We start from the raw sequence: 19,116 nt of genomic DNA on the forward strand, positions 1-19,116 counted from the left end.
AACTCTTATAATTTCTGGAATTTTGGAAGACTTTAGAGGAATAATTGCACTTTTGATAATTTTCTTGTACACCTATTTCTACATTTTTATTGAAAACTTGTCTTTGCATTTAAAAGCTTAATAGTCTCAAGATTATAGGATAGTACTGTAATTAAGCAGTTTGTAGATGATGAATATTTCAAAATTAGTCTTTGTAAGATTTTATTTTTTTCCAAAAATGAAAAGATGCTTGTTGTAGAGATTTTTTTTCACCACAAAGTGACTTAAAAGAATACAAATGGCAGGATTTGAGATTTTTTTTTTAGATTTCAGTTTTTCTTTCTTTAATTTTTCATTGAACACAGAATCTATCAAATTTTATTTCCAGTAGAATTTATTGCAGAATACCTTTGATAATTAACATTGAAATTTTTGAGTTTTCCATAATGTTTTATTTTTTCTCAAGGTTTTCAGGTAGGTATCAGTGAGTTAATTATTTTTTTTTTTTTTTTGCAGCCAACTCAATTACTATCAGCTATATTTAAATATTACAAATAATAATGTATCCAAAAATATTTACTATTAAAAAAATCAGATACAAGTCAAAATCATCATGCTGTAAAATAGTTATACCCAATTATTTAACCTATATTTTATTTACCGGGTATAACAATTTGGCATGTCAAAATTTATAGATACATTTTATCGAAAATATTTTTTGATAAGATTTTAATTTTGTTTTCGTTCTTGATCCATTTCCATACTAAATCGGATTAACATTTTTTTTTAATAAATTCATTAAAAGAAAACTCATTTCCATAATGAACAATTTTTTTTAAAATTTGAAGAACTCATATTTATACATGTAGTTTAAATTAGTTAAAAAGCAGTTTCACAATCGAAAGTTGAATCCCAGTTTGGAACCAGTTGAAAATTTTAATGTTGCTTTTAGGTTCACAGTATAACGGGGCGCAGTGTTCCCAAGGAAAAGCTTGAAAAATACAGGAATGTTTTGTCCCCCATGTCCAAACCTGTCCAGTCCTCAGAACAACCCACCCCAGGAAAGAGCACACTGAATGTGACTTTGTCTTCAAAACACCCAGGGACAAAACATATCGATGCTGAGCCCACCCAGATTTTTCCGGAGAAAAAAGGAGATTTTTTCCCGCAATCACCCAATCTGAGAACTTCAAGTAGTGTCACCTCTACAAAGACAATAGCTAGTGCAAAAACCAAAGCTGCTCCACCCCCTCCATCGACCAATCAAGGAGCAGCAGCAGCAACATCTGTGTCAAGGACACAGGTTCAAGGTAGCTCTGGGTCAAGGTCAAATAATGAACCTTCCCAGAGTTCATCTAAAGTGTCTTCCTCACAAGGTGCTCCAGCTAAAGGTAAAACGAGAATTCGATCTGGGTGCATAAACGCTCGAGCCTCTTTTTGGGAGAAGCGCATCCATGGAGAGGACACTAAGGAAGAGGAATTTCCGGAAATGGTGGAACATGTCGATGAATGAAAGTCTTGGTTTCAGGGAGCAAACGTCTATTGTACTCTACGTATATGAATGTAACATTGTTTATGCTTATTCCAAAACTTTCTGCTGAATGTGATATACAAAACTCTAATGTACTACATGTATAAGCAGCAAAGGATCTTGAATTCATGAAGAAAATCACTTGTGTATTTGCAATATTTACTCATATGCAGAGATAGGTTTTCTATTTATTTTTTACCTTTAAGATATGCATGTATATTCAAGTATACTCAGCAGTAATCGTATATGTAGGCTAATAGGTGCATTTATGTGGGGGTCTTTTTTGTGTTGTTCATGTATCATATTTCTACCACAAAAAAGGTTTCTTTAAACTGTGTATTGTAATTCTTTCATTGGAAATAAAAGTTTTGGTTCAAAAACAGCTGAGAAAAATCTACAAAGTGTAAGGAAATTGTATTATTGTTAATTCTAGATATATATGTTTTGTTGAAGTCTGCATGATGATGAGGTTGTGATATCAATCAAGTCAGATTAAACTTATTTTAATAAAACTAGTTTTCTTTTAATATAGATGTTAAATGTATTAAAATGAACAACTGCCATACAGTGAACTCTGCATCTTTTGTTGTTAGTTGTTTTGTTGTTATTTTATAATAACCAATGATTTTCTCTCTTACATTTTGATATTATACATTCCATATGGGTATTTGTTAACTAGCCTGTGATTTGTTCATATATTCTAAGAATATGTCACGCTGGTATATATTTATATCTCAATCAAATAAACCTTCAATGAATACTTCTACTGTAATGTATCATAAGTGCAATATCTTCAAAATACAATTAAAATGATATTTTTTCATTGAATATGAGTCAGTTTTTATTTGTTAATTTTTGTAAGCCAGCTAGTTCAGAATCACTTAGCATAGTTACCCAAATTGTTATTTAACCTACTGGCAGATATAGGAATGATTTCAACAGAGGTGGTACAAAATTATGGAAATACAAACAGAATCAGTCTCAAATTGAATGTTTTCAAACTTGTTCCTTGGGGAGAATGATGGAGCTGGATGATGATCATAGCACTATATAAAGAGGAACAACCAGTTTACTGGTATATTGATGCTCAGTGAATGAAACACGATTCCCTCCATATCAAAATTAATAAATAATCCTATTGAGAAAAGTCTGACGTTTCTTTTCATGAATATAATTTTTAAATCGAAAGTTCACTCAAAGTGCTGCTTGCCTTCCACTTACAAAATGAAGGCACACATTCTACCTCTAGAACATTACTGCACTACGTATTCTGTTTCTTGAGAGCATGACTGACTTCCCTCCCCTTTCTACACTGATTCATATATTTAGAGGGAATCACATCTACAAAATCATTACCAGTAATGTGGGATATAATCTGTAAAATCATAACCTGTATTGTGGAATGAAATCCATAAAACCATTACCAGTACAGTAATTTGAGTAGGGACAGATTTTCATGTCTTAGGCAGATGGAGTATTGAAGTTGTTACACGGCATTCCTATTCGTTGTTCATTTGCAATTTAAACAGAGACATGAGGTCATCAAGATACATGAACTATTTTGGAGTACACTAACTATTAGTACATGTATCCACCTTATATCTGTAGTGTGATTCCACAGTTTCAGCTCACCTACACAGCAGATAAACCTTTAATTATTCCTCAAGATTAATACTTGCAATAAACTTCACTATGTTGAGCATTTAGTGATTTTAGCTTTATTTTTAAACTGCATTTTGGTATAACACAGTACATGTACAATGCTTCAACTCAGGCAAAGTAATAAATGCTTTTGAAATACAAATGACCCACATTAAGGGATAAACAAAATGGTTTTCATTACTAATTTGAAGGCAGTGAAAACTTCGTAAAAAATAAAGACTACAGTACACTGTACAAGAACAAATTAATGGATTACACAGTTGTGTATACCATGAAAAATCAGAGAAATACACCGAATAAAGAGTAAAAAAATTCACTTTTGGATGAATAACACTATGAACATGATCCGACAAAAATGAAGAATTATGACATATTATACAGAGCATTTTGTGAGATATTTTTGTTAATTATCACTCTTGTTGAGTAAAACAGATTTGACCTGCTGTTGAACTGATTCTTAATTAGTTCATAATCATCAATCATTGGAGGCAGTAACAATTAAATTCAAAAAATTTAATGTTTAATATGAAAAATATTGTAGAGCCCTTTTGATTCAGGAAACTTTTTTTTTCAACCTTCTTGTGTAGATCAATGAAGCATCCAGTTAAAAAAATGAAAGGCCATAGTGAAACATAAAGATCGACATTCCATCATTTTAAAATCAGTTTGCAATAAAATCTGTCAACATGGTGAAAGGAATAAATGTTTGGCATCAAGAGAATTGAAATGCCCAAGAGTTGGGTGAATTTTAAATTTATAAATGATGTGAATCAATATTGTAAAGCAATGTGCAATGAATTTAAACTGTGCCAAGATGTCAACTGTGATTATTAGTGGTTGTGGTTTTTTTTTATTAGGTTGAAGATCGCTGTTTTTAACCAATTACTAACCATGCAGTTGCCAATAACATAGACTTCCTGCACAGGTATGTAGGTATGACAAAATCAGCCCACATATAGGTGGTCCCTAGAAGTCTTCTGAATGATGCCCAAAGGAGAATTACAAAAAGATTACTCTATGCAGGTTCACATACATATGTACAGCGTACATGTACCTAATGGTTGGTGAACTGTTACGACGGACAGATAAATGAGTAAACCTACAAGCTCTGGCATATCACATACATGTACACAACCAATACACTGTTTTTGTAATAAATTTGTTACAAAAGAAATTTTAAAGATGTACATGTATTACATCTGAATTTACAGGCTCTTACAACTACCTTTCATCTTGATGGAATTAAGATTTCAATCCATGAACAGACATTGTAACAATCCTGTTTGAATTTCTATGTATATATTAACAAGCACCTTAAATAATACCTACAGTTTAGTTCTATTGTTTCATTCAATACTGGTCATTTCATGTACATATACATGTTGATTACCCTTTTTTTTAAAATACATGTACAAGTATGTACTTATTTACATAAATATTTATATAAATAAATGAGCAAAGATTAAAAAAGATTTTCTGTATTACAGATACTTATTCATCAGTGCATGCAAATCATAAAACATGTACAAAGATCAAAATAATAAGTTTTGTTTTATTAATATTCATAATTTTTATTAGTGAAAAATGAAGAGTAAAAAAAAGACTTAATACATGTATATAATAGTTTACATGAATTATTACATATATATCTCCAACTTTGTTCAGAAATTATTTCTTACAACATACATACATACATGTAATAAATAACAAACTTTTTTAATAGAATCATTATTTACAACAGAGTTATACTTAAAATTCATAACAGTGATCATACCAACACTCTCTCTCCTCAATATACAAATAGCACAAAACAAAATTTAATAAATATAATATATATATAAAATACTTTAAAATGTTAGAACACCTTTCGAAATGGAAAGGGGAAACATAACCATGAAAAATATAATAGCGTTCCGCAGGAGTGCTTTCCCTTCTTTTGGCACTAAGTAATTGGTAAGGATTCCGGTAATTTTGGAGATTTCGTGGCTAGCACAGATAAATATGAAGGAAGTCAAGATCACATTTAAGACAGGGTACGTTGGCATTAGGACTAGAACTCCGTATGTGTCGGCAGCCAGCCATATATGGTACTGGGCAATAAACAGCTGGAATCAAATGAAAAACAGAAGCATCAAAACACAGTAAGTCCAGCTCTGATGTGTACAAGTTCAGCTCATAAGAATTTCTTTAAACATTAATATGAGAATAAAAGGTTTTACAGTATAAAACTGGTTTCAACAGTTACATGTAGAAAATCAGGGCTAACGACTGTATTTTTTCAAGAAGAGTTGTGTCAATATTTGTTTTGTCTAGTTTGTCTAGAACACTTGAGAAAGTGTTCCAGTTTAATTAATACAAGTACCAAGGTGTATTTTGGGGGGTTTTTTTACCTCGAGAGATATTTTGCCAAACCAGGCGAAGAATGAGCTATATCTGGTCCTCACCCAGCCCAAGACATTTCTGACTGTGACATAGGAGATCAACTGCGATGAGAAGTTAAAACAAATTCATTCACATTTCTATCACACACAACATTCAATATTTTATATAAAGCACAAATACTAGGACAATATGCTTAAATCCGAGTCCAATGTTTAGTTTAGACTTACCGGTAGAGCTACTAGATAAGAATGGGTATCATTACACTCCGTCTTATTCTTACACAGGAATGAAAATATGGCATAACTCTGAAATCAAAGAAAATCATACCGTAATTATTAGTTACGAATATCAGCAGGCACAAATTACATAATCATAATGCTATATTAGAGTATTCAAATACTATTTCATTCTCATTCTCAGGTTATTTGGCTTGCAAAGAAAAATGGATCTCAATTTTGTTTTTCTTATAAGAAATGACTGACCCCTAATCCTATGAAGCTGAGGATGGTAAGGGACAAGGAGACGCCGGTGGAGAACAGGGATTTGGTGTGGTTGTCTGCTATAATCCCTTTCTTCAGCAACAGATGATAGCCAAAGGCAAATACCATCCCATACACCACACTCTGAAAAATAAACAATTTTACATCCATTTAATGTTCTCCTGCTCAAATACCAATAACAATATTCAAGGCTGCCAAAAAAAACACTACGCAAAGCAACAGCATATTGATTGCAAACAGATGATTCATATACATACTTATACTAGTAATAATTGGTGTTATATTTTTACATGTAGCAGAAAAATAAAATGTTTTTTCGTCCTATTGAGTAAAATCAAAATGAAATAACACATCTGGTACACGTGTACTGTAAATTCCTAATTAAATGTGGGAAATTAATATCGGCATAAAATCGCCAGAAGCCCGTCTCGCGAATTTTATAATCTCGCATTTTATTTTTGGCCATATGTAAACTACATGAAACTATGATAAAATTTCGGCATTCGAGATATTATGTTCTCGCAATTTTTTGGAAAACCGTTGAAACTCGGAATTAAGTACTCGCATAAAATAAGGAATCTACAGTATATACATCAAAAAAGAATTATTTAGTTTAATATTTACTTTCATAAATGTTTTACACACAAGAAATACATCTACAAGTGATGTGTTTACTAACATATCTATCTAATGTCCATCTGAACCTCCACTCGTGTAAAGAATCGTCGGAGCGGACAAACAGTGCCTTGATCGGCCTCATCAAAAACACCTTTTCAAACAGAACCTGAAATACCAGAAGAAATAACATTTTTTAAATAAAGAAGCCAAATAAATCTAAACTTTTTTAATGCTAATTTTCTATCGAAAATGTTTCAATTAATTTCCATCTTCTAATATGATGTAATAAAATGACGGCACTGACCTCTGACATGAAGAAGAGGGTGATCACAGTGGTAAGAATGATGAACTTGATTATCATGTACAGATAGTGAAGGTTGCTAGCTGCAAATAAACAGGGAAAAAAATGACAATTACCCACCAAATTCTTCATTGAAAATTACAACAGAAAAACACATGAGAACAAAAGATCAGTTGCAAATTGCCATGGTTACAAAACCACAGCTTTCAGATACTTCGTGAATCACATGAAACAGCAAATTTTGATTATTGACAAAACTTCAATGCTCACTCAGCTTGACATCATAATTGTTTTGGCAAGAATGCCGTGGTTAAAAAACTGAAACTACTGGTACATGTACCAGTATGTGGTTGAATTATTTCGGTAACGAATCAATAACTCACCTTCACAAGAAGCATCAGATATTCTCGGCCAGATGGCCATGGTTAGGTAAACCACTGTGAACCAGAAGGAAACCAGTGGCACAAAGTAATAGAACTGGTACGGCCGGTTCATCACGAAGCACAGCACCACAACCAGGAAATTCAACCGGAACATCACCTGTCGTGTCAAAAATCTCCCATATTTAATTTCTATCAAAATAAATAAATGAGGAATCATTTTAATTTGTGGGGGCCAATTTTCACATATTACTGTGGAATCATTTAATTTCATGGGGGCCAATTTTCGTGGACTGTTGGTTTTTTATTTATTCTTTGGGGTGTAATTTCGTGGTTGCATCAGTTTTCAGTTTTAGTTAAATAAGAATACTCTTTCTAAATTTTTGTTCGCTGAGGATATAAATTCGTGGGGAACGGTTACCCACGAATACCACGAAAATTGAGCCACCACGAATTCTAATGATTCCACAGTATTCGTAGATGTTAATTTTGCAAAAATTTCTTGGAGATGTAATTTCATAGATATGCATGTAGGCATTATGAGTATATAAAAAGAAGTATTATATAACTTATTGGCGATGTTAATTCTAGGTTGAGGGGTACCCATGAATTCCATGGCAATTCAGCCACCACAAATTAAAGTGATTCAACTGCACATTTCTTATATGTGTTAGTGGTTAATGTTTTCTGACAAAGTATTTAAAGGAATACAAACATAAAAACATGCATAATCTTATATGTATCTCATACTAAGAAAGTTTTTCTTTTTGACAGATGACAGAAAAAAACCCAGCTTTGTTTTGAGTCCATCTTTAGAGCTGGTGAAAAAAAAAAAAAACTGAGAAAAGGTAACAACAATGTTAATAATGTACCCTAATACAAAATGCCTGCTTATAGCAGCATAGTAAAGTCTTAATTCTTGTCTGATAAGCTTTGAGGTTCTGATTTGAAAAGAAGATCATGCAAAAGTGAAATAAAAGCCACACATCTTATTTTGTAGACTTATCATATCAATTAGCAATTCTAAAACGTTAAAAGTACTGGAATGAGAATTCATTTGTTAGTTAATGGAAAACAATAAAAAATTCAAACAACATACACTAAAGATACTCATGAAAATGTACTAACAATAAGAATTATTGTAAAACAACAAAGTTTAAAGTACGTCAGTACACGCAGAAATGATAAAATCATTAAACAAATTATTCTCTATTTCTCAAAGCACTGTTAAATAAAAGAGAATGGGTTTAACGTGGAAACAGAGGAAAAAGCAAAAAGGTGGCCAGCAGACAGACAGACAGACAGATTAAAAAATTAAACTTGTGCAAACTACAGAGAAAGCATCTATCAAAAGGTCAAACATCATCTAGAGATGGATGATATCACATGCACCATTTTTGTCAGTGAGCTTTGCGTTTTGAATTCACTTACTTCAGCATAATATCGGAAGTCATACCAGCCACAACATCGCACATTACAACTTGTCTGAAATTGACATCAGTATGAGACAAAAAAGGTGTGATGTGTGCGTTAAGCAAGAAATTTTTCAAGCACTCTTTACACATAATAATTTTTTCCATTCCCTCCTCTAAAATGCAAAAAATTTTCAGTGAAACATGTCGAAATTCATATTTTTATGAAATAATTCAATGCACAAAGTTTGCAAAGCTTTGAATTCTATTGGAAAATCTAATTTTGGTAATTCACAACAGTTGCCGAAGACTTTTCATCCTGAGGTTAGAGTGTACAGGGGGTGGCTGAGAGCAATAATCTAGCTTACTGTCTGTTTAGACAAGTTTCACTGTCATTGGTGTGTACTTTGTTTACCATAGAAGCAGCCCATTTAAACAGTGCCCATCTCCCAATACATGCTTTTAAATTTCGAGGACGAACAAGCACTTGTATACATGTACCTGCATACACATAACATACACATATTTAGAGGAGGATTATTTTCAACTGGTATGATTTCAAAAGTTTTTTGTTTTAGGTCTAAATAAAAATCTACTACATTAATTACATGCAAATAAAATATTTACTTTGTAAAATGGTTATCAATAGCATGCCTACATTTCAACACTTCACTAATTTATATTAATTTTAAAGATATTAAAAAAGCTGAATAGTTTTAGAATGGTTCACATGTATACTTAATTGTATCCCATAAAGAGTACTAGTACGGCATCCGAACTAAATTTGTATCATAAACTTGGAGAGCGAACTTCAAGACTTGGCATGAAAGCTGTTTGTATTGTTTCATAGATCGATCTTCTTATAATAAACAATTGTCCAATAAATCCCAATATCTAGAGTCTCAAAAGGAGCTATCAGCCCTCATATCTTATTTCTCACCTGGCAGTATCTTTGTACACTGAAATCGGATTTGTTCCAGAAGTAGGAGAAATGCCCGTAACCTGTCAAGAACAGGTAGGCCGAGACCAGCACCCGAATATGCATGTAGATAGGTAACACCTGCAAAACACAACAAAGTAAAAAAAAATAAAACATCTAATGCCAAAATATTAATGAATTTGTAGTTTTTCTAGTACTGTCACATCAGGTCAAACGTTGCAACATTGATTGATTTTATCCCTATGTTGAAGAGTGGAATGTTGAGTTCAAAATTGAAAAAAAGGAGTTATTCCCCTTTTCAAATCATCAGCCTGTCCCATCTAAAACTAGTTTTTGATATGCGAGACTAAAAAAGACTTTATCGTGGTCCCAATACATTTTTGTCCAAAACAACACTTAGTCTAGTAAAATTAATTAGAGCATTAAGTTAACTCTCATATTTTAGCTGATACATGTAAATCATTGAAATGGATAATGTGTTTTTAAGAAGGGACAGATATTAATTGCAAAATTCCAAAACAAACCTTGCTGGCCCCTGTCAGGTGGTAGATCATTATGACAAGCTGCATCCAGCCCTTCCATTCATCTGTCTGGTCTCGATGCAAGACTTTAGTCTGCGTAATGCAAATTTTAAAAATTAATGCATTTTGAATAACAATACATTTATCTCATAATTTAGTCAATAATACCACAGCAAAGCACTGTAACAAAATTATAGGAAATTCTATGTTCTTTATCATTGAAGAATGTACAGGTATCAATAGAACATTCAGGTATATCTCTAATAAAATCCAATTCATCCCCACCCTCACCCCAACCAACAATCCCAATTGAAATCAACCCCTTGAATCAGTAAACACCTGTAAATGGTCCTATCTCTTACCTGGTCTGTATTTTCTGTGAAGAAGAAGCCAAGAATCATCAGGTAGGCAAATGGCAGCAGGAAATTAACATGTGTGTAGTATTTGTTCTCTTTCATAAAGAAATTGGTTCTACAAAGGAAACAGGTATTGTAAAATATATATGTGTGCTGCAAACCTTTAAAAAATGGAAGCCTTCATTTTCTGTGGGTTTTTTCTCCCTTAAAGAGATTGAACTTTAATGATTGAATTCCCTTCCACTTCGACATGTGATGAAAAGGGAAGCAACTCTGACTAGACCATTTCACAAAAGCGTACATAAAACATTACAAAGAAACAATTTAATATTGACCCATAAAATATGAATTCACAGGTATTGTAAGATTGCTGGACAATCCTGTTACCTGTCACACAAGAATGTGTACGCCATGATCAGCCCTAGCTTGGCCAGACAAAGCATGATCTCATACAGAGTGTCGGGCCAGGTTTTCTCTGTTGATGTGACGTAGGATCTTCCATTACGGATGCCGTTGTCAGCTGTAAGAAGAAGTAAAGAACGAGGTTTCATGCATACTTGCTGATTTTTTAAACCATTCTTATTTCAATAGAAGTGCGTATTTTTTCTGTAATTTATGCATTTACCTGCCCTGGCTTTGCTACCATTGCGTCGAATCCTCCTTCTGTACAGAAACATGGCAATAGCTGACAGCAAACTACAATTATCAGTTTCATTCATTTTATGAATTAAGCAACATTCAAATGTCCTGGTACATTTAAAGGGACAAATACATGTGTAACCATCACTTGTATTCAGGACTGGAAAGTATGGAACAATTCATTAAAAAATGTTGCTTGATTTTTAAACCATAAACAGACTCTTCAATCTTAGTCCTCAGAGAACTTCAAACCTTAAACTTAAAAACAAAAAGTAAGCAGTGTTTCCTATTCCTCTATAAAGATAAATGCAAGTTTTACAGCCTGAAATTTACAGCCACTTAAAATCTTGCAAAAGGATAGCTCACATACCAGACTAAGAAGAAAGCGGCAGTGATGATCTGTATGGAGGTGATGGAATCCGGAACACGACAGCATGTTCCATCATTGTGGTTCATGTGGTCATTACAGTACATGTTCAACAGCATCTGTAGGTCCTGTAAATAGAACACGGCTGTAAATATGCACATGTTCACCTGTAAAACTATCCTGTAAATACATGTAGTATGACTGTAACTGCCCTAAACAGGTATATATATATACAGGTACATTACATTCTCTATCTAGTACCGGTAATACTCCTTTTTGTCCAGAGTCAAAAGGTGAAATAAATAACTTTATCATTCAAAGTTAATATTGATTTATTCCCCGCTCAATATACAAATGAAATTGATCAATATCATGGTAGCATTTGACTGAAAATAGATCAAGTTAATAAACTAATTTTACAATTTATCTTTGAACACAGAAGAACTTATATAGTATCACAAAAATGTTATAATAGGAAAGTGTTCATTATCTTGCAATGAACCATTGTTTGAGTCCATTTGAGAGATGTAAGCATACTCACAAGTTCTAGGGCACTCTTGGAGATGTGGAGCCCATCCAGGACCGCGTTGTCATGGATACCCTGGGCGACCAGTCGGGAGGAGCTCCACAGCTTAGCCTCACTGCCACCACTGAAATTTACATCAACATTTAAACAATGCAGTAGTCTATGCTCAGTAACTTAAAAATACATGTATACCTGTATTATATTACTGTACTGTGAAATCTGATTTGGTGAAATGTGAAAGGGTAAAACTGATAGTAAATAGCCTATCGTGGTAAATCGAAAATGATATATAAGACTAAGTAATGAAAAATTTATACTGTACTTGTTTAAAATGTAATGGATACACACATGTAGATAACCAAATTACAAACATTTACACGTAGATGGAGACAAATGGTCTGTCTATTCCAAAACACACTCTCTAAACTTTAAAATGTTATCATTACTGTAAATTCCTAATTAAACGCGAAGAATTAATATCCGCGTAAAATAGTGAGAAGCCCGTCTTGAGAATTTTAAAATCTCGCTATTAATTTTGGGACACATGTAAACAACATGAAACTAAGATAAAATTTCGGCATTCGCGATTTTATGTTCTCACAATTTGATGGTAAATCTTTGAATCGCGGAATTAAGTACTCGCGTAAAATAAGGAATCTACAGTACTTATATAATCAAATTACAGTACATGAAGTTATACATGTAATGCTACATTGAGAAAACGTAAGGTAAGTTTAAGCAAAAAATTCTCCAACACGAGCAAGTTTTGACGAATACTTTTTAAAAAAATGCACGTTGTACATTTTGTTCAAGTTTTTAGCTTACATTTGAAATATGATCAAATGCATGAACTTTTCATGTAGTTTTTAAGAAGTTTTCAAGTAGTTTTCTTACAGAATATCAATGGCCACCTTGTTGTAGGCGTCTACCTGCTGATTGTTGATCATGGAACGATTTGGGTAGAGCTTGGATTCATCCACTGGATCTGTAAGATAAAATAATGGATAATTCACCAACTGAACATCTGAACCATTGCCTTGTACACATACTACATGTAATGACATTTTTTGGGGAACAGATCTCCATGCTTCATGAACCAGAACATCAAACATTCAAAATGGAAATAGATGGAATACATTGAATCCATAGAATACGAAGAATCTTCTTGGAAATAGATATTGATTTTATTATAAATGTAGTACATGTATATACTTTTGCTTAGTTTTGTTACCTTGCAACATCCAGATAATCTGAGTACTATCTTTTAACTTCAAGATATATGGAAGAATCATGGTGAGGTTCACTGAAAAAGAAAACAGATGCCAAAATCAAACATCTCAAGTACTTCATTCATAGATCAATATTATGCCAAGGTATTACCTTATTCAGAGCAAATCTTCACTTTTTACGAGTGGCAAAAATGTTTTTTGAAGATAATGCCAATCAAGTACAGCAAAACCTTGTTATCTCCCGACTTAAACAACTTTTTCATATTGAAGAATTTGGCATATCATGGATTAAATACAAAAAGAAGCAGTGCTTGAGGTAATCCCAACCTCTTTTAATATATCTATGATATCTGAGATATTCAAGATACTGTAATTCTATGAAGAATAATATTTAATCTAATAATTAAAGCTATACACGCTATAATTTGCGTCAATTTTGAATAAAGGGGAAAATGTATGTGTTTGATTACTAATAAAAGTTACCTTTATTCTGTTAATTATAATGCTCAATTCGATCACGTAACAAATATATCAAATATTAAACAATAAAAAATATTTATTTTCCTGCCAGGAAAGTAATGCCTCCTCGTGAATATCAATCTATCACGTGATATCGACAGCTAAATTTAGCCTATCATACCAAAACTGGTGAAGGGTCAACATCTTCATAATTGTGATAGTTTCACAAAGGAAAGGATATTTTCAGTAAAGCATAAATTTGTCCGATATACGAGTACAAACAAAAGAAAAAAATACAAGCCTGTGAGTAGATATGAATACTTCCTTTAAAAAAATGACGTAGACCTGTGTTTTTCCCCTATGTGCTATTTATAGATCCTATAAGTGTTAATGCAGAAGTAAGGGTATCGTGAATGGCAAGCGTATTTTACTCATTATACATGTATGTATTTCAAATTAACAACTGTTAAGCATATTAAAAATCAAGTTGGATATTTAATTAGGCAAACAATCACGACCACCTAGTTCTCCGCGGACATGCGCAATGAGGTCGGTTTGCTCTTCCTTCATCAATATTCATGAAAAGGTATATTTTCCTGGCAGGAAAATAAACAATTAAAAATCTACATCTTTGTAACGAGATGGAATTCACCCTTGTAATTTAGAGATTAAGGATAACTTTTATAAGTAGACAAACACATGCGTTTTCACTGTCATTCAAAATTGACGCAAATTATAGCGTGTATAGCTTTAATAAAAGTACAGGTTAAGGAAAATGAAGCCCTTCCTGATTGCATTGAATATGCAAGTCCTAAATCTACCCTCTCAATATATATTTGCATACTTACATTCGAAGTTTTTCACTGCCTCCACTGATGCATTAAACTCCTTGATACTCCACTGCAAAAAAGAGTAGAATATTTAGCATTAGATAGTCAAAGAAGTTTAACTCTATTTAGTGGCAGTAAGTAAAATACATGTATATGTGAAATATAAAATCATGAATATGCTATTCAACATAAAATACTGAAAACGTACACATTTACAAAATAGAATTCCTAGAACAGGTATATGTACCTACAATATTTATTTAATATTTGGAAAAAATAAGCCTCAAATGATCATATGAAGCCTTAATTTATATGTGTATCTTTTGTCTCAAAACAAAGTTTATATTGGAGAGCCAAGGGTCACTGTACAATTTACCAAACTATAGTGTATGTCCCAATATAAACAAATCAGGGTGCTAATGCCATAAAGATTCAAGTGCAAATGACAATAAAACTTTAAAAAAGGTTATAAAACTAATCACTGGAATGGAAAGTTGATTACTACGTGGCCCAATCTACTGAGATGCCCATCTTTTTTACCATTGAATTGACCAATATCTTTCTATGTTTTTTTTGTGAAGCTTTTAACCTTAGTTGCTACATGTATTACATAATGACAGAACTCACAGTTCCACTGCCTGTAATCAGGAGATTGGGCCGGGAACTTTTATCTGCCATCAGCCAGTTCTTATACACATCATACATGGAAGAATTCACCATGGGATGCCACAAAAACTCCTGAAAACAGACAAATTTGTGGGAGGTTTGAATAGCCAGTACAGCTATAACACAAGACTTAAATTTTATATATACATGGGTACATGTATAAATTGCTGATTTTGCAAGAAAAAAAATTGTAAAAACTACGATACATGGTACTTAAAAAGATGAAAATTTCAGATTTTTTTTTCTATTTCCCTTTTTTTAAAAAATATTTTGTTATAAAAATAAAAGAGATGAAAATTTGGCAAATCATTGCCACAAAACATATTCTTCAATATACATACAGCTTTGACACTGATTTTCTTGTCCTCAAAATAAAGATTTTGATGAGCTTTATGGTCGTCGATTCTGTGCAGACTAAGAAGGTTCACAAATTCAAAGTACAGCTGTCTTATGCGAGAATCTCCGAGGAACGTGATGTGGTTCTGCTCCCCCCAGTAGTATATGTAGTGCATACACCGCCTGGTGTGTCTGAAAATAAGATTTGAGAAAAATGAGTGACATTCGTTGAATGTAACCTTTTATAATTCGTTTAGTTGGAACAGAAAGAGAACATTTTGTCTTATTTGTAAAGTCTTAAGCTTCTTCTCTTCAAAAGTAATAGGGAAGACTACAGTTTATGAAAGAATGACAGAATGAAAGACAGGAAAAAAAGCCAATATCTCAAGGGGCATAAAATGAAGAGTTGGCAAAGCATTTCATAAACGACATTACCGGTACATATTCTTGATAAATATATTGCTGTGAAGCATCATAATCATGTCATTATGGGTTTTTAAAGGATGAAGTTTATCCTTAAAATACACAGATTAAAGGAATACTGATATAACTTTTCACACAATGCATAAATTACAGTCAAATTTGTATATGTTTAATTGATAAATGCATGGATGTCTGCGTTTAGTTACCACATATTTTTATGAATTACAGTCAACTCGGAATCAAACTGACTCATACGCAAACAGACTTATAATAAAATTGTCGAGTAAAAGATGACTTCAATTACAATATTATGCCTTTCTTCAAAGAATGGGAAGAATTTAAAAAATTTTCAAGCTAATTTATTGGTTTTTAAAGAAAAAATTGCATGTAAACAGAAATTTTCTAACAAATGTTGATACTGGGACCTCTTTGGCAAACTTTTTGGAGATGACAATATATTATTAAGAATTCTACACTCATTTGTTTCATAATTTCTTAATTATTGAAATTATATCAAAACCTTACCATAACAGATTATCATTTACATTTACAACCCAAGTATCAATGTTTACGACCAGACCAATGGATTATTAGCTTGTTTGGTACGAGTCGGTTTGGGTACGACTTCACTTGATTCCATTTTTTTTAAGGCTAGCAATATTGATAACTCACACTTTGGAGTACTTGTGCATCATACATCCATAGGGCTGCCATGTATTATACCCAGGAAAACGCCCATCACTTAACAACCATTTACAAGAGTCATTACCTGCAATTAACAAAGTTTAGAATTAAATTTAGCAAGTAAAGGGGCATGGTCATGCTTTAGGTCAGAAGTAATTTTTCCGTTTTTAATGTTTACAATGCTTTATATAAGGCAATTCTAGCAGTCAACTAAACCCTAAGTGTCAATCGTCGAATCATAAGTGAGACACAGAGCTCACAATTCTTTGTTAAATAAATAAAGCTCGGTTCATGCTTTTGTTCAAATTTTGAATGTTGAGAAGAAAATTCCAGGTTTAGATCTAAGATAAATGTGACAAACACTAGGAATTGTTAATTTCTGTTCTAAACGAAATAGCAGATAGAAAAAAAGATTTTAAAAACAGAACTTTTACTGGCATATTGAACCAAAACATGGCATGAACCTTGTTTACCTAACAAAAATTTGTGAGCTCTGTCTTATGCTTATAACTCTTATACTGACACTCAAATTTTTGTTGATTATCATAAGAATTGCACAAATAAAGCATGTAAATAATGAAAATAGAAAAAAATCAAAATAATGACCATGCCCATTTAATAATACAACAGAAATATTTATAACAATGTGAGGGAATTCGGGCATCAATATATAAGTTGGAATAAAAAAAAACCATACATACATCATTAGAGATGAATGCAATTAATATGTTACTATGGCAAAACTAGTAGTGGTAGATCAATACCCCAAAACAATTTAGAGAAAAGCTAGAAAAACATAAAAGACGGTTAAATCTTAATTAAAATTGTCGTAGATCTAGGTAACGCCCACCACTTCGTGTCTTTGAACAATCCATAAATTACATGCTGTTTATGAACATGACACATTGCTGCATTGTATAGGATGACGGCGTTTCATTGTAAAATTCATATAAACCTTCATTCAAAGGCTTACCGTATTTAAGATGTAGTACGCCATGATACATAACAAACCCACAAACAATACAAAAAGCTAAGATTTTGGCATTCTCGATGTTTAAATAATAAGTAATTTCGTTAGTAGACGACCCTCCTCGATTGTTGTCGGCCATCGTTTCTAATCAATAGTAAGTCGTTCATAGAAATATTCACGCAACGGTGGTGCGCAAATCAAAGTACGAAATGTACTTAGGACTTGGAGAGAAAGAAAAAAAATATAGTCAGACTGTCTGTGTTGTTTTTCGTTCATTTTATAAAATAATTAAACAGAATGTACTGCAAACAATGCTATTATGTATTGAACACGACTTATTTACACGATTTTAAAGTTACTTTAAACTGTTAAAATATACATATTAATTGTTTCCTTTAATAACAGTCATTGGACATTATTTCAGATGAAGTTTCTGTAATTTAGAAAGTCGTTCACATGCATGTGTTGCAACCATCCTCTTTTTCCTTAAATTTCTTATCGGCAACGTTTTCACATCAAGATCCCAGAGTGGTCTATAAAAAATATGTGAGTCAATTTATGATGCCCAATGGTCATCATTGGTGAGCTGGTGAGTTTACCTACATGCATTATGCATATGGACATACTTCTCTTTTTTTCATACAAGTTATAATTCTGTTTTATACTGATATTTATAGCGATCATTGCAGAAAAAAATCATACATTTTTTCCTGCAATGTTCCTGCCTCCATGTCCAAATGAATCATCAAAGAAAGCATGTATTGTTTAAATTTGACAAATGTAAACCAAAGTTTACATGAACGAATTTGAACTGATGTATCTCTCAAAACTATATTTAGTCAAAAGACCTAATTGTGATTACAAAATCTACGTGTGCTTAAGGTTAGATAATCTTTCTTTCATTTTGTTTACAATAGTTTATAATATACATACTGCAGGGAGACCGACAGTTCTTAAATGTTCACAATGTTCACCCCCTCATTTAAAGATAAAGTAACATAAAGTTATTGATTTTCTTTCTTTTATGTATTTATTTATATATTAATTTTTCTTTTGCTTGTCAAGATATGCATGTCATTATTTTAAGTTAATTTTACGTTCTTGCCGAGAAATATTTTTTGTTTAATTAAAAAGGCTCTCGCTTGAGATCAGTATTTTAAAAGTTGATTGACATATTTTTTACCTACGTGTACCAGGTGTACTGACAGTAGACTTTTATCTGTGTACATTGATATATGGTCTGGGTTTTTGTTTTTATCCTTTTTAAACTCCAAAACATAGAAGCCTATTAATTAATTCACTATATAATTAATATAATATCCAACATGTTATAAATCTTATTTGGTTATGATTAAAATTATTTAAAATATTTAACGTTACAGGTATTTTAAAATTATCATATTTT

The 19,116-nt window shown here is 32.2% G+C and overlaps 2 protein-coding genes across 16 annotated transcripts in view; one reads left to right on the forward strand and one right to left on the reverse strand.

The window, feature by feature from the left end:
- The window catches only part of LOC128191529 (titin-like), a 63,085-nt gene extending 60,747 nt beyond the window's left edge, over nucleotides 1–2,338 (forward strand). For all 14 annotated transcript variants that reach the window (XM_052863658.1, XM_052863652.1, XM_052863645.1 and 11 more), the window contains one exon: nucleotides 932–2,338. In XM_052863658.1, the coding sequence (XP_052719618.1) occupies nucleotides 932–1,492 (561 nt within the window). In that variant the 3' untranslated portion in view covers nucleotides 1,493–2,338. The remainder of the gene's footprint in view (nucleotides 1–931) is intronic.
- A 2,368-nt stretch (nucleotides 2,339–4,706) lies between these two features.
- LOC128191532 (N-acetylneuraminate 9-O-acetyltransferase-like) lies at nucleotides 4,707–17,856 on the reverse strand. 2 transcript variants are annotated; one of them, XM_052863661.1, is made up of 22 exons: nucleotides 17,715–17,856; nucleotides 16,730–16,826; nucleotides 15,640–15,826; nucleotides 15,260–15,370; nucleotides 14,651–14,702; nucleotides 13,346–13,417; nucleotides 13,009–13,099; nucleotides 12,130–12,238; nucleotides 11,592–11,716; nucleotides 11,208–11,278; nucleotides 10,970–11,102; nucleotides 10,589–10,697; nucleotides 10,230–10,319; nucleotides 9,706–9,825; nucleotides 8,785–8,838; nucleotides 7,357–7,513; nucleotides 6,977–7,056; nucleotides 6,734–6,838; nucleotides 6,037–6,177; nucleotides 5,782–5,859; nucleotides 5,563–5,655; nucleotides 4,707–5,277 (listed from the first exon to the last, which is right to left on the reverse strand). In XM_052863661.1, exons 1-22 carry the CDS (start codon nucleotides 17,848–17,850, stop codon nucleotides 5,020–5,022), a joined length of 2,469 nt encoding a protein of 822 aa, XP_052719621.1. In that variant the 5' UTR covers nucleotides 17,851–17,856; the 3' UTR covers nucleotides 4,707–5,019. The 2 variants fall into 2 exon arrangements, with proteins under 2 accessions (XP_052719621.1, XP_052719622.1); XM_052863662.1 differs by lacking the exon at nucleotides 8,785–8,838.
- Nucleotides 17,857–19,116: the final 1,260 nt, after the last annotated feature.

This window comes from Crassostrea angulata, chromosome 7, assembly GCF_025612915.1.
Source record: "Crassostrea angulata isolate pt1a10 chromosome 7, ASM2561291v2, whole genome shotgun sequence".
NCBI classification, from domain to species: Eukaryota; Metazoa; Mollusca; class Bivalvia; order Ostreida; family Ostreidae; genus Magallana; species Magallana angulata.

Excerpts from the sequence above, each read along its gene's own strand:
- LOC128191532 (XM_052863661.1), bottom strand. The coding sequence starts at position 17,850 with ATGGCCGACAACAATCGAGGAGGGTCGTCTACTAACGAAATTACTTAT. Across the intron at positions 10,698-10,969 it reads TACACATTCTTGTGTGACAG|AACCAATTTCTTTATGAAAG; the intron begins GTAACAGGATTG and ends TTTCCTTTGTAG. Across the intron at positions 5,860-6,036 it reads TCAGCTTCATAGGATTAGGG|AGTTATGCCATATTTTCATT; the intron begins GTCAGTCATTTC and ends CTTTGATTTCAG.